General features: G+C 39.6%; 1 protein-coding gene across 1 annotated transcript in view; it reads right to left on the minus strand.

The window, feature by feature from the left end:
* Positions 1–14,609, minus strand: part of MAP7D3 (MAP7 domain containing 3) — a 45,031-nt gene that overhangs the window by 13,607 nt on the left and 16,815 nt on the right. Inside the window, exons 5-10 of the mRNA XM_054214103.1 lie at positions 12,156–12,270; positions 11,142–11,174; positions 6,094–6,195; positions 3,631–3,729; positions 3,137–3,235; positions 1,919–2,044 (exon numbers count right to left, since the gene is read on the minus strand). Of these exons, the coding sequence (XP_054070078.1) occupies positions 1,919–2,044; positions 3,137–3,235; positions 3,631–3,729; positions 6,094–6,195; positions 11,142–11,174; positions 12,156–12,270 (574 nt within the window). The remainder of the gene's footprint in view (positions 1–1,918; positions 2,045–3,136; positions 3,236–3,630; positions 3,730–6,093; positions 6,196–11,141; positions 11,175–12,155; positions 12,271–14,609) is intronic.

A 14,609-nucleotide genomic window follows, 5' to 3' on the forward strand; every position in this document is an offset into this window, starting at 1 on the left:
GACACCACCACCACACGATTAGTACTTTGGAAGCAATGGCACCAAGAACAAAACCGCTCTGAAAGTAGCAGTCTGGAGTAGAAAAAAATAAAATGCTTTTCCAAACAACATCTGAATTTGCAACACACCAGTGTTACTTTAATTTTAGTCAAGCTGCATCTAATCACAAATACTTCAGTTTTAATGGTTTAGCATCTTTCTTTATGAGTTCTTCATGACAGGGTCAAATTTTAAGCATGATTTCCCCACACTCAAGGAGGAAATCTTCCTTCTTTTCAAATAGCAGTTATAAAGCTGCATTACATTAGGAATCCGAGCACTGCTTTTTAAACTTTTCTTGTGAAATAAGCATTTGTGCAACATTACTTCATTCTACTTTCCCTGACTCCTTTAGTACTATGTATGTGTGCCCTTTATTCACATCAAAAAAAAAAAAAAAAAAAAACAAAATAGGTGGTGTAAAAGAAACCTACCAAGAGAAAAAGGTGAACTGTTAAACTAAAATACTTTTCCTACCTGAAGCGTCAATCTCTTCACACACAAGATATTGAAAGAAACTGTATCTTCCAATTACTTCTTTAACTAACATAATCATAGATGGATAAGCACACATAGATGTAAAAATCTACTTCTGAAACTAGATATTGGATTTTTCTGTAGTCTGAATAATTGTGACAGATGCCAGCAGTGAATTTTGTAACTTTATGGAAAATACATTTTATTTTTATATTTACAGCATTTGTGCAAGGAGAACTGCATTCTGTTTGTGCATAGTTTGTGCTAAAGCCCAGGTACATTTCTACTGAAATGAAGAAAGTACCTTTAAGTAAACTGACAAAAAAAGTAAAAGTCATCTTTAATTTAGCAATAGTGAATGTCACATGCTGTCAGTTACAGTGAAAAAGATGGTATTTCCCCACATGACATGAACTGAAATATTCATGGTAAAATAAAAAGGTGGCACATAGATAGGTGTGCAAAAATATGACCGTTGACTACAAACCAAAAAAATGAAAACTGATTATTACACAAGGGGAGCAGTGTAGAAATGTCACCACTACCAACAAGGACGGAGTTAAGTGGCATAAGATAAAAAACAAAGATGGAAGAACATACTTAAGAGGAAACAAGCAAAACTTGGAATGCAAGTTGTGAAGTAAGAGAGGAGAAAGGGCTCCACATTGGTTCCAGATATGCATTTACTGGGGCATTCTTATGACCCATAGCAATTCTAAGACCTGCGGGATGCAGCTGGGGCTTGTCCACGATGCAGAGATTCCTGCGCTAGTACTAAAGTCCACACTGTGGGCTATCACTGTGGGCTATTGACTATCAGCTCGGTCTCAACCACTATAAAATTGCTTGAGCCAGCCAGGGTTCTTCTACAATATCTTCTCCTTCTACTATGCCTCTACTTCTACAACCAGCCTGAGCGAAGCCAGCTCAGGGCTCCCTATACTTACGTTAAGATACCCCTTTGTCATGTTCCTACAAGAGTTTCTTCCCCTAAGGAAATTTAGGCTTTGCACTTATCCCTTTCAGCCTCCTTCGAAATTCATTTGAGGGTACACCCAAATGCAGACCTCCACCAGTTAAAAAAAAAAAAAAAAAAAAAAAAAAAAAAGAAAAACACGAACAAAACCCAAAACGAATACCACCATCTGGTTCTCTGCAGAGCAAGTAAACTGGCACTGGAGTTTAAAAGCCAGTATTATTCTTTGGTTTTGTAAAGTAAACATGCAACATTGCATACAAATTGGTTATTATTGACCAAAGAAAATACTAGATAAGTAATATTATACATAACCGTATATTAACTGGCTGGTTCATACTTAAGTGTAGCACAATTAGTGACTATCACGTAAGTTCTTGAAGAGCAACTGCGTAGAACTTTCAGGCTTTGCTGCCCTCCTGTTACCTGCGGGATCCTGTCCATCAGCCGATAACGTAGCAGCACTTTTACTCCTAGCTAAGGAGGCCTGTGTGGGGGCGAGGAGGCGACTGATTACGCTACTGTCCAGAGGACTGAGCTGGGAGCGACGAGCTAAATGATGGGAACAAATCAAAAGAGGATCCAACATGAAATCGTATCATGAAAAAGACAAGCAGTACAAAGCAAAGGAAGATTGTGAGCATTGTTGCAAATCACAACAGTTTTGGAGGAAAAACACGTTAAGTCATGGAGAGGGAAATCCAAACTAATAGCACAGAAGGGTTAAACACTGCAATCCCTTATGTTGGACTTCTCGTCCTTGGCTCGCTAATCGTTTTAATGTGCAAAGATTGGCATGCATACGACAGAGATGCATGCTGAAGTCAGCCAAAATCTGAGAAGTTTTTTGACCCAGCTCTTCAGCGGTATATTCTCTAGATTGCAGGGAAGGCTGTTCTGACACAATACGCAGAAAACTTGCAAGTCAAAGCCAATGGTTATCATCAGGCACCATTTGCACAGACAAGTCCACAGGGACAGCACCCACCACCCTCCCATACAGGAAAGATTCTGAAGCAGAGTATCATTTCCAGCGTTGGCAACAACTGCTAAAAAGGAAAGTTTCAGATTTGTTAACTCAAAGGGAAAAACATGTTAGAAAAGTTGCTAGTCTTCAGCTTTAGGAAGAGCTCCTAGGAGAGAGGTTATTTGTAACCTAGTGGGGAACACGCAGACTGAAAGAGACTGAAGGGAGAACAGGCTTCCTCCTTCATTCGCATGCACAAAGTTTAGGCCAGCAGCAGGAACAGAGAAGTTGCTTTTAAACAACTGATGAAAGAGAGCTTAAAAAGCAAAGGTAAGATTTAACTAAGCAGTGAACACATCAGTGACATTTTTACTGTATTTTACATTTCAACCTACCAACGTTCAAATACATCTCTCTCTCTCAAGCAGAAACACATTTTGCTATCTCCTTCCAGTGCCATTTAACAAAGTCAAAGTCCTTCTTACAGGATTTCTTTTTTGTCCAAAGGGAGAAATTTAATCTTTATCACTTACAATTTTATCTTTAGCACTGGCTAACTAAAAAGCCATTAAAAAGTCCTAAAAACTTAAGAACCAAGGAAACTAGCGAAAGTAAGCCTATCCAAACTTTACTATGAATGGCTTTAAAAAAAAAATTCAGCTTGATGAAACAACCACCTGGTTTTTCTTCCTTTTTCACTTTTTCTAGTTCTGGAGAGGGTTGGGGTTTACTACTCATCCTATTCAAAGATGTGCTCCTCTTCTTTTCTGTTCCTCCTAGAGACCAAGCGTAAGGAAGGTTATTTTTAACAAGATATTTCTACATCTGATTTTCTAAACTGCCATTCCCATGCTTTGCTCTTGCCAAGAAATCAGTTAAAACCACCGGTCTGTCATTACGAAGCACTGTTTTCTCATGAGCGAAATCGGTTTGGCTACCATTTGTCTGCTCTCCCCCCACCCTTCCACTTTTCGGAGGGATAAGGCTGGTTTATAGATGCAGTTACCCAATATCTGGCACTGCAATGTGCATAACAAAATTTATGCCACAGTGCACAGACTACCCGCACAGCGGTGAAAGCCTGAGTAAGAACATTTAGAATGGTTTAAAGTCAACTTCAAATATCCCATTTACTGCCTCCCAATTCTCCAAACAAACTGGTTTCTAGCACCTTTCTGTTCCACCTGTGAACTTTTGAGTGCTGACTGCTGAGAATGCAGAGGAACTTTGTTATTCAGTCTGTTTAATGAGGCGCTTCTCTTTGTGGTACCTGGAAGTGAAAGCGCATGGATTAAGAACATGAAAAGCCTCAAAGTCCCCTCCAACACCAGCCCTACTTCCCTAAGATACAAAAGAGTAATTAAGTCACTTTATAGCATGAATCCTTCAGAAGCAAGAAAGCTGGATCAGGGAAGAATTGTTCTATGTAAAGCATTACTTCGTATATTCCTGTATGTTACTGATCATAGCAGCAGGATGCCAGTCTCAACAGACCTCTTGTTTGACCCGCCAAGGCCATCCTTGTATGCCTTTTAAAATAAATAATTAAAAAAGGCCATTGCTCGCATTTGTATGAGTGAGAGCAAGAAACAAAGCGCTTGGCTCAGAATTAACAAAGAACACAGCTGATTAAATACTCCACTGATCCAGAGACAAGCGTCTTCCTCTCAATTCCGCATTCTGCTCCTCCACCTTCCCAGGCACAAACACACGGCAGCAGCAAACTGGTTAATTCTGCGACTGCATTTTCTGTCCTTCAAATTTAGCCATCATTTACAAACAGCCATTTCTTCCCGAGTGCCAGATCAAGAGCAGAGAACGGCTCTGATTTGCTGTGGCGATCTAAAGTAGTCAGTTAGTCGATCTCTCTATCGTTGGAGTCCTGTTCAAATTTCTGGTACTTCAGGCCACCTGAGAATTTTTTCCTCCAAAGCAAACAAGGATTCACAAAGGATTTCAAGGTATGACAGTAACTTTGAAAGCAATACCAATTAGTTGATAATTAGTGACTTCCTTTGTTAGCGGCTTAATTTCTACTTTACAGCCCTGTTTCTGACTCATACCCAGAGCTGAACCCTGCAGACACATTATATATAAATATCATTTTAAATCACAAGCAGCCTCCAGTGACTCAGAGCCCCTGCAGCTCTGCCAGTATAGATATATTCACTGATTCCCCCACCAGGCAGACAGTGTACGAGGACAAGTTTTTCTGCTGCATCACCTTCCAACGTGAACCAGCAAAATCATGTCCATGTCAGGGATTTTTCTAGCACAGCCCATGTGATCAAAGGTTGTAGACTGACAGAACACTGCAGCACAGACCTAGCTGAACTTGCTTTCGTAATTAACAGCTCTTGCTTTTTGTCATTTTCGGAAAAAAATATAATATTTGGCATACAGGCAAGCTCCTACGGAACACTGGGAAGATCCCCCACAAGGAAATCTCAAGCTAAAACAAGCCGGTATGTGCTCAGACACACATGGAGATTGCCAAGTTTTACAGAATGACCTTAATGGAACATTCTGTAAGGTCTGCTGCCCATTTACTCTCTATTAGTAGTCTACACGTATCAGGACAGAGGCAGAGAGGAGACTTGCACATACAACATTTACTGGAGTGGGAAAACCAGAGATCTACCCCATCCTCTACATCCCTGTTAAGACTTGGGTGGTGCACCTTTTAAACGTGACAGGCTGCAGTCAGCAGCTTCATCCACCCCAAAGCTGCAATTCAAAAAGAGACTGGAAGCCACAGAAACTGGCAGAGGATCTCTAAGAGTACAGACACTCTCAGAAAGCCTTTATAAAATAAGTAATCAAAGGAATAGCTGGCTTCCAGGCCATTTCTATTCCTTGATGGTCATTGGCACAGTAAGTAACCCAGAATGCTTGCAAGCAGCAGTGTGCACAAACAGTTTGAGAAATGCATAATTTGAGTATCAGCATCAAGCTTACACTACTTTATTGGGCTAGGAAATGATCTCAGAGCTGCAGGCTATGGCTATAATAATTCTAGAACCCCGGGTCAAAACAAAACCCACCACCTCCCACGCAAAAAAGTCCCACAGGTGCCAAGAGATTTTCATGCATCCTTCTCTATTTGGTTAAGGAAGATTTCTAAAATTAAAAAGAAAGTATGTGTCTATAGAGTACAGGACTGGCACAACAGAAAGATGTCAGAACTACGTTGATTTTTTCCTTCCCACAGGCAATCAAATGACTGAAGCTGTCTAACAGAACAAGGAAAACTATATTTTTGTACTGTTTTTATTTTGCTGAAATTTTAGGGTGTGATTTAAGGCATGCAAACCCGTAAAGATGATGTGAAATGATTTGTGAATCATCATTCACCAAGATTCAACTTTAGTAAAACAATTACAGAAATAAAAATTAAAAAAAGCAAACATCAATCTTTACCGTTACTCTTCTCCTCTAACAGAGATCACATCAACTGGGTCAAAGCCCTGAACAGTCAAGCTGGATTAACAAATTGCATGAAATGCGTTTGAGATCAAAATATGAAGTGAGTTATAGAGCAAGGGAGGAAGAGGAGTATTGTTCCACCTCCTGTCTCCTCCCCAAATAACAGGTAAGCAGTACACCTGCTACCAGCAGACACACAAACACTTACTTCGATCAGACGCGTTTAAAAGCGCTGCAGAGGATGACAACCGTTTATTCACAACAGCTTCTGTCTGTTTGAGGTTTGCTGTGGAGGTGGACCGCTTGCCGGCTGCGTAAAGAAGCGCTGACTTTAGAATTCACCTTCATACCCGAGGAAGAACCTTTCCCACATCGCTGTGAGCTAACTTTGGAAGTATTACATCCTGAAAGCCGTTTCCAGTTTTGCTTAATGAGAAACAGAGTTTTTTTTTTTTTCCCCCTTAAACAGACTTGATACAATTAGCACCAGTTGTAACATGCAATGAAAAGGCATTTAGTTTTAGTGGAGTGATGCCAAGATTTTAGGCATATCTATGCAAACAGGTGATTTTTAAACCCTGCACTTGTAACATGTAAAGACAAAAGCTACTGCGGTTGTGTGTTGTTACCAGACTGGCAAGACAGAGAAAGTAACAACAAAACCTGAATAACAATAATTTCTTTCTTTGTTCCTTCCATATAGGTATGTCAAAACAGTTTTTCAATCACTAGTTAACAAAACCAAAACAAATGCTTTTGGACGGATAAAAGCAAGTCCCAAGGAAAGGCAAGGGAGCATTCCTATTTCCAATTACTTCCCAAGGGCTGCCCTAATTTAGAAATTTCTGTTTTTTTTCCAAAAAAAGATATTCTTTAAGTTCATGTTTCCTACCAGTTTTCTAGCTCTTCTGAAAAAAATTGCCACAAGAAGCATTATTGTATGTGTACACACACACATATAAAAAAATCACATCTCACGTGGCAAAATTTCAAGTTTACCACAATCCAGAAAAGTATCTGCTTTTTAATTTCAAATAATGCACTTTCAGGATGAACACTACTCCAGAGTGTGAAAGCCTTGGAAAAGCACGTACCTGTTGCTACGGAAACTCAATAAGCAAAAAAAGGGTAATGCACACAGAGTAGTGCAGACTAGCATAATAAACACAAGAAATTTTATACATCAAACACAAGTAATCGATTTTGCTGGCATATCGGACAGCAAAGATGATTAATGTGAACTCATTAGTACCAAAGGAAAAAGCAGTGCTACTCACCACCGAGGCAGCATCTTTCCCCTTTGGCCAGCGTGCTATAGCAGCTCCTGAGAGCAAGCGCCAGGACGTAAGCATTCCTATGGATGGCCCTGCCCTGCCCCGTACTTTTGGCACGTGTACCCCACCCAGGCTTCCCGAGCCAGGGGCCTCCCACAAAACCACGGCAAGTGAAAAACAGGTTTTGGAGCTGAAGCTCCAAAAGCGGCAAGCTCTTGTCACAGTGAACAAGAGCAAAGTCCCCACGGGGTGAGAGGGAGAAAGGGTGATCTGCTGAAGTTCGGAAATGACGATCTGAGCTTAGTGGATACTTTCCCAGCATAACAAGAAGAAAAAAAAAAGGCATTTTATGAATGAAGCTTGAGTACTGGGATAACTAAAACAGCCTTGAGAGAGAAAACCCGTGAAACTCATAATTCATGTATGTGGGTGTTTTCAAAGGGAAAGACTACCCTCTAGCGTCTGCTCTTAAAAAGAAAGCCTAGCTCCTGCCGGAGCTCAAGCATGTGCTCCAAGGCCTTCAAACACCGCAGAGATGCTTCATATGAGTTTTTCTTGGTTCAAATTAGCACTTGCATGAAATCTGAGATTGTGTCTATTGCCTACTAAGACCCATAGGGCAGAAAATTACACTGAGCAAAGCAATCTTCCAGCGAGTTTACAAGTTCTGGAGGTGGGCTGTGCTGGTCAGTAAAGAGACAAGGGATGAAACTTCTCTACTAGAAGATTCACAAGAGAAAAATGACCGTCTATATATGACTGCTCAGACAAAAAAAACCAGTATCAGTTTCTATTTTACTGTGAAAGAGAGTGGTGGTCAGCGCACGAGCTTAATATCCCAACTGATGCCTTGACTGAAAAAATCTAATTGGTAAAAGGTATTCATACAGATATTTGAATTTTCTTTTTCCAGCAAATTTTAAGATCTTAAGAAGTCAATGCTTTTTTGATCAATAATTTTGCAAATATGTGATCAGATGGCCTTAACCTTCTCCCTACCTCGACCGCAAGACAGCTTCTGCAAACCTGAAAGCTTTGGACAACTCACAAAGAAAAAAGCTTTAAAAGACAGATGGGATATTCTTGAGTAAGGCAGTCTGCTTACATAGGTAAATTACTCTTTTGTATTTTGGGGGGAAAGTTAAACTACTTACATGAAGGGATTCTAAATGGAAAAAGCATATAGCATAGTCCCACGTCATACCAAGCATCTGTATTGTTTTTAATGGAAAGGGGAAAACAAACTGAAGCAGCAAAGCCAAATAAAGCGTATGACTGCCCTGCAGCAAGGCTTGCGATGGGGTAAGGAGCTGGGAAACAGGGTATCTCAAGAAAATTGTCATTAGAGAGAGCAGCTCACAACCTAGCTTCTGAGTTTCACTGAGAGAGGGTGCTGGAGCACCGCCTATCTCAGGCTGGATAAAATTAGGCTCAATAAAATAAGATGATCTGTCTCTTAGTACCTTTCAAATTTCTACTAGGACAAGGAAGCTCTTTATTTAGAAAGGAGAGACTCTGGCAGCCCAATTTCTATTCTAATAGCACATGGCTCCACTACAAATGCACCTGAACGTCTAGTTTTGCTCAGCAGTCATCACTAAACCTCCCTCATTTACAAGGGCTCTGTCATCAAGGATGCTTTATTACACAGCCTTGCCATTTCTCTTGGCAGACCCACACCCTGCATGTCTCATCTTCGCACCGACAGCAATGTCATTAACGTAACATTTGACCCTGGGGCTTTCATCAATTTTTAAATTTCAGGCCGTCAGCGGGGTACTTGGTGCAGTCTCAATGAATCACATTCTGTACGTAACATCACGTGGGGTTTACTTCCCAGGGCACACTACCTATATCACCCACAAATGCTGCGTTACCGGCCAATGTTCCTAAATTCTATTGTTGACATGGTTCATGGAAGAACGTGTCTGATTTTATATTTTTTTTTGCACAGCAAAACAGTAGATAAGAAAGTCTTTAGTCCTAAAATAATGCAAAGGATATTTGAAATTTGTTCCCGAAGTGGTTTTCATTTTAAGAAATGGAGCCTTTAATCCCGAATCTGCCACAGAAACTGATGGTGGAAAAATAATATCGTATTGGAACCTGCCCTAGATGGGGCAAGTTAGAGAAGGTGCGCTACTCAGCCACAATGACGTAATGTAGCGGAGCTCATATGGGGTCATTTTTTAGAAATCCAAAAGTAATTGTTGTCTTTCCAACAATTGTGCAAATATATGGTGAAAGGGACTAAATAAAGATTTTTCAGAAAGCCACCTAGACTTAGGCATCCTACACGGTTTGGGTAGGTTTTAAATAAGAATTAAGTGAGGAGCCTCCAGAAAGTGAAAAAGCTAAGGACGATCCTGAAATTGGAATAAATATGAGAAGCATGAATCCAATTATGATTCCACATTACCCAGCCCAGGTAAGAGAGCTGTACATTTGAAACCTCAACATAAAGATGAACACAAATTTAAAACACTGTGGATGCACATGTGTCTTGGTCAAACACTCCATTACCTGTTTATTTTTTCAAAATTGGTGCCAAGTTATTCAAATTTATTGACAGCAGCTGAACTTCTCTGCTCCTCCTGTTGTTATTTTATGATGCAGAAAGTAGAGCTTAAGCGCCTGTTTTTACATCAGGAACCTGTTTGTTGGAAGACACTATTTTAACGTGCTTCAGCAGCACCGTGGTTCAAGTCTTCCTCCACGATCAAAAGGACAGACAAGACCCATTTCCTCACACAAATGAGGAGAGTGCAAGGGACATTATTTTATGTTTGTTATAAAGCTTACCTTGAAAATTAGATGAGGTACAAAAGAATAGAGGAGAAAAAAAAAATAGTACTTTCCTAAACATTTAAGGCAAATGGGATTTCCCAGTTTCAAGGTTAAATGACATTTGGTAATGTGGAATACAGTAATTGGATTTATATATGTATCCAAGGAACACATGTTAAACAGGTAAACCAATCCAGTCAAACTGGCTAATTTTGGAGAAAATTAGGGATTCATGCTGTGCAGAGAAAGGGAATAGAGAAGTTAAATAAAATACACATGCTTCTGCTGCGTTGCCAGAATAAGCCACAGTAGTTAAATCATCCTCAGTCAGACTTTCATTGCATTTTCAAGTCTCATATTGTCAGCATTACAAGACAGCTGTATTGAATTAGTAATGCTGTGAGCATGCTCAGATTTTCAGAATTCACATTTAGCTGGGTCTCAGCTGAGGGCTATCATCTTAAACTAGCTACAAGAAATAATTTTGCTTATTAAACATACAGCCTTGACAAATATATCAGTGATCCAAAGCATTTCTCTGAACGGCTCAGTCTGTGCACTGGGAAGCGCCAGAAATGCAATGAAAACACATTTAATATATAGAATTATGTTTAGATAATTGGACAGATCTGATTTCACAAAGCCCTTCATGGAAAAAGTATCAAACTACACAAACCCATTCCCTTTCACAAAGTTTCAGCAAAATAACATCTGATTTTGCAAATGTTGCTTCAATTGCTGGTAAAACAAAGCAAAAAGAAAACAAACCAAGCCCTACCATGTACTTTTTGCAAATTAGGAAACAATGAAAGGGTTCAAAATTGCCCTTAAAAAGCCTCTTAGACTACTGATCTAATTTATATTCAAATACATGCCACTAAGAATTTCTCTTCTCCTCCCTCATGCTGTATCCAGTCATCTTTAAAAACCCAAATGCACATATCCTTTCCCTGAAAATTCCCTCAGGATGCCATGACTTAAGCTGTAGTTTAATTAGCTGGGAGGGCTAGTTAAAAACGTAGAGGGGAGCTGCTTTCTACTTAGGGATCACATTTGTTGCACAGCTGGCCAAGATCCAGGAAAAGATCTATAAGAAGATGGTTTTCCTTAGTTCCAGAGAAACAAGAACTCAAGTTTAAAAGGTTAGTAGTGAGTGTTAAAAAACAGGGAAAAAGAACATTTTAGAAATCAATACCACCACTTCCACCTTCATCTGCGGTCTGTTGTTCTGTAGAAGAAGAAGGTTTGTAAGCTAAGTCATAAGGTCAAATAGCAAACAATGCAAGTTAACCAAAAAAATGGGGAAGCTGGATATCAACATGATAATTTATACCAAAGCACTCTCAAACATGTTATAAATAAACACCTAAAAGTCAGCACTCAAGCTGACAGAAAAAGACGACAGTACTAAAACATGCTCAGTACAATTCCACCAATTCAGAAGACAGGCTGAATTGAAGTTTTTTTTGTTTTATTTTATTCCTGGACAATAACTTATGTTGTTACTTATTGGCAGGATCTTCCAATAAGGTAGTGCATAAAAAGATTCCTTCCACTGCAATCCTGATTTGAGGGTCTGATTTCAGAATGTTTACAAGCAGAAACAGTTAATTGTGTGACACCGGAAACAATCTGAGCTCAAATCAGAGTGTGTTGAAATGCATCACCTAATCTAGAACGCAGCCTATTCTCTGAGAAGCTCGGACACTGCCCACTGCATCTCCTTACATGTTTCTGGTCGTTCAAATAATTAGTTAGCATTCTGTAATTCTAAGGGTGTGTTTAAAACCCTTATTTATATATATATAGATAGATATAATATTACAGTACAACTGGGTTGGGGTTTTTTTTTTTGTTCTCTTTATCATCAGTCTTAGCACCCCATTACATATACTGCATTTGAAGGACTCAGAATTATTTTAACATAACACATTACAATTCCCCTGATCTGATGGCTGGGAACTGCCGATGCAATGCCATTCCTGTGTGGCTCCTCTCTAGCTCTTCCCAAAGCCAAAACCAGCCCTAAGTCTGAGCAGCATTACAGGGCAAGGACAGACACGAATCTTTCCCCAAGAGTTACCCACTGATCCTGCTGTAAGATCCAAGACAGGAAAGGATTCCTAGGTCCCTCTGAACAGTGCTGCACCTGCCAGTGCAATATACGATATTCTGTGATTTTAGCCATGCTAGAAAAGGTGCTACTTACCTGTTTTGCTCTCTGAATCTGGAGTTACAGACCCTCCCCATGACCACCTCTTCTGTCGTGTTTCCAGTCGCTGATTCCTTTCCAAGGTACGATGCATAACGGCTTCATATCGCTCCTATCAAACAACATCTCTATGAAGCTATATAACTATAAAGCACAGCTAAGCAAGAAGACAAAATATAGATTTTTTTTTTCCTCAGTATGATTTAAAAATCTGTTTTACCTATACTGCCTGATAACAAGCTTTTGTTACAAAAACTATCATGCAAAGAACGTTAAGGGCAATTAATGGTTTCAAAACACTGCAAACATGATTAGGTTGAGCTAAAGCACAGATAATCTATTCTACTCTTTACTTAAAATAGCCACCAAACAGATTTCCTATTCAGTAAACAGCACTACTTATTTTCTAAATAGGGATGAAGCCCAAACTGAGGAAAAATAGTTGCTTACCCTTTAAACTATTTATATTCTGAAGTTATTTCTAAAAGGTCCTAAAAATTCTCCATTATAGAATACCAAGTATAAGGTTATTTGTATTTTCAGAGAACTACACAAACAGTAACTCAAGTCTTAACAGATACTGGCATTAATAGAGATACAGTGAAACCAGAAATAGTGAAATTAATAAGAGATACAGTGAAACCACACAAAGGCAAAACTGCAGAAAAAGGCCAATCGACTCCAGATCTCGACAACTACGGCTGATGGGACAGAGAGGACTGAGAGAAGCTTTCTCTTCCATCTCCAGGGCTAGTGACTGCTAATGTGGGAACTTTACCTCTTGTGCATAAAGACGAACTACAACCATGCTAGACTCTTTCTTCTCCATAATCAGCCAGGTTTTCATGTATGTGTCAACAACAGATTTCACTTCTGGAATAATCATATCCCAAGTGATCTTTTGAAGCAGTATTTAGTGCTGGTACTTTGCAGTAAGACGCCAAGGGGACTCATTATCAAAACATTTCTCCCTCTTGAGGACACAAGACTTTCACCTCCTTTCAACACCAATTCACAACACAAACTAAAAAAGTCAGTGTGTTAACAGACAAAGTAAACTTGGGAGGAAGGATTCTGTTCACTGACAAAAGATAAAATTAAAAGTTTTTGTTTAAAAATAAAGCTCTGTTAAAGAAACCTGAATTAGAGTTTACCTAAGGTGCCAAAGTACCCAGACATGATGTAATCTGCAAATGGTATTTCCATGGAGGTATCTGCAGTGTGGTAATTCTGCAAAGTCCTAGTTAGAGACAGAGGCTTCACTTTTACAAACAACAGAAAATCAGTTACCAGCTCAAGCTATCAACATAATAATTTGCACAGCTGTACAAAATAATTGAGTAACTGTGAGAAGACAGATACCTCAACCCTAGCCATGGCTATTTGTCTTCATGACTCTTTTAGGCAGAGAACCACTTCTTTTTCCACCGTATTTGCTATTGTGCTGCTGCTTCTACTTTATCTAAGGACCGTGATTAATTAAACAAGACTTGGCTGAAGTAACAGACTACGTATTTCTTCATCCACTTCTACCACTAAATTTACAACTGTAGATGACACCTGACCAGCAAATACTGCCCTAAGATAGCTTAGCTTCTGTAAGAGTGATTATTTGCTAAAGTCAGAGTACAAAAGTCAAGATCTGTTTTCACTTTGTGCTTGAAAGCAAGGTTTACAGGTCAAGTGCACGCTATTTTCCCCACCTGCTGGATTCTTCACATATAACTCAGTGTACAAGGCCATCTTCCTCCAGGGACCAAGTGAAAACCAAGGTTAACACCAATCCAACACTCATCGGCTACTCCTTGTCTTCCTTGATTATTCACCCCAGTGTCCACTTAAAACATACCTGCTATCCTCAAAATTACTTGAATAAATGTATTATAGGCTTGGGGGCAACACCTCTTGAAGCATAAGGGATGCTTTTTGCTTAAAGTAGTTGCTTAGAGATGACACTGCACTGGACTGCAGTCAAGGCCCACCCAAACATTTCTGCTTGTTCTTCAGCAATGTAAACTATTCCATGAAGTTCAAATGGAATATCAAACTGAACACACCCAGAAGCTGATTACAGATAACCAAACACCAGCATAGAATACTGCCAGTCAAAAAGGGTAAAAAAAAAAAAGGTTTTGCTAGAACAATATAACAATGGCTGAACTCCAAGGCAACAGCCAGCCAGGCTTACAGGCTCTTTGTCAATCACCCACAGCAAGTTCTTAAAACCAGCTTCTGAAAGCACATGTGCGTGTCATGCTTTTACTGCTAACACCCTGGAAATGAACCCTTCAGAACTTTGCACCCCATTTAATACACAGTAGCAGACCTACGCTTCAAAGGGGATGGCATAACTTCATGTATTTATTTCAACTTTCAGCTTCTATCAATCTTGCCATGAACTCCGCAACTCAAATAGTGCTCTGCTGGTCCACGTGCAGTCAACGCAAAGGT

This window comes from Rissa tridactyla, chromosome 9, assembly GCF_028500815.1.
Source record: "Rissa tridactyla isolate bRisTri1 chromosome 9, bRisTri1.patW.cur.20221130, whole genome shotgun sequence".
Taxonomy (NCBI): domain Eukaryota; kingdom Metazoa; phylum Chordata; class Aves; order Charadriiformes; family Laridae; genus Rissa; species Rissa tridactyla.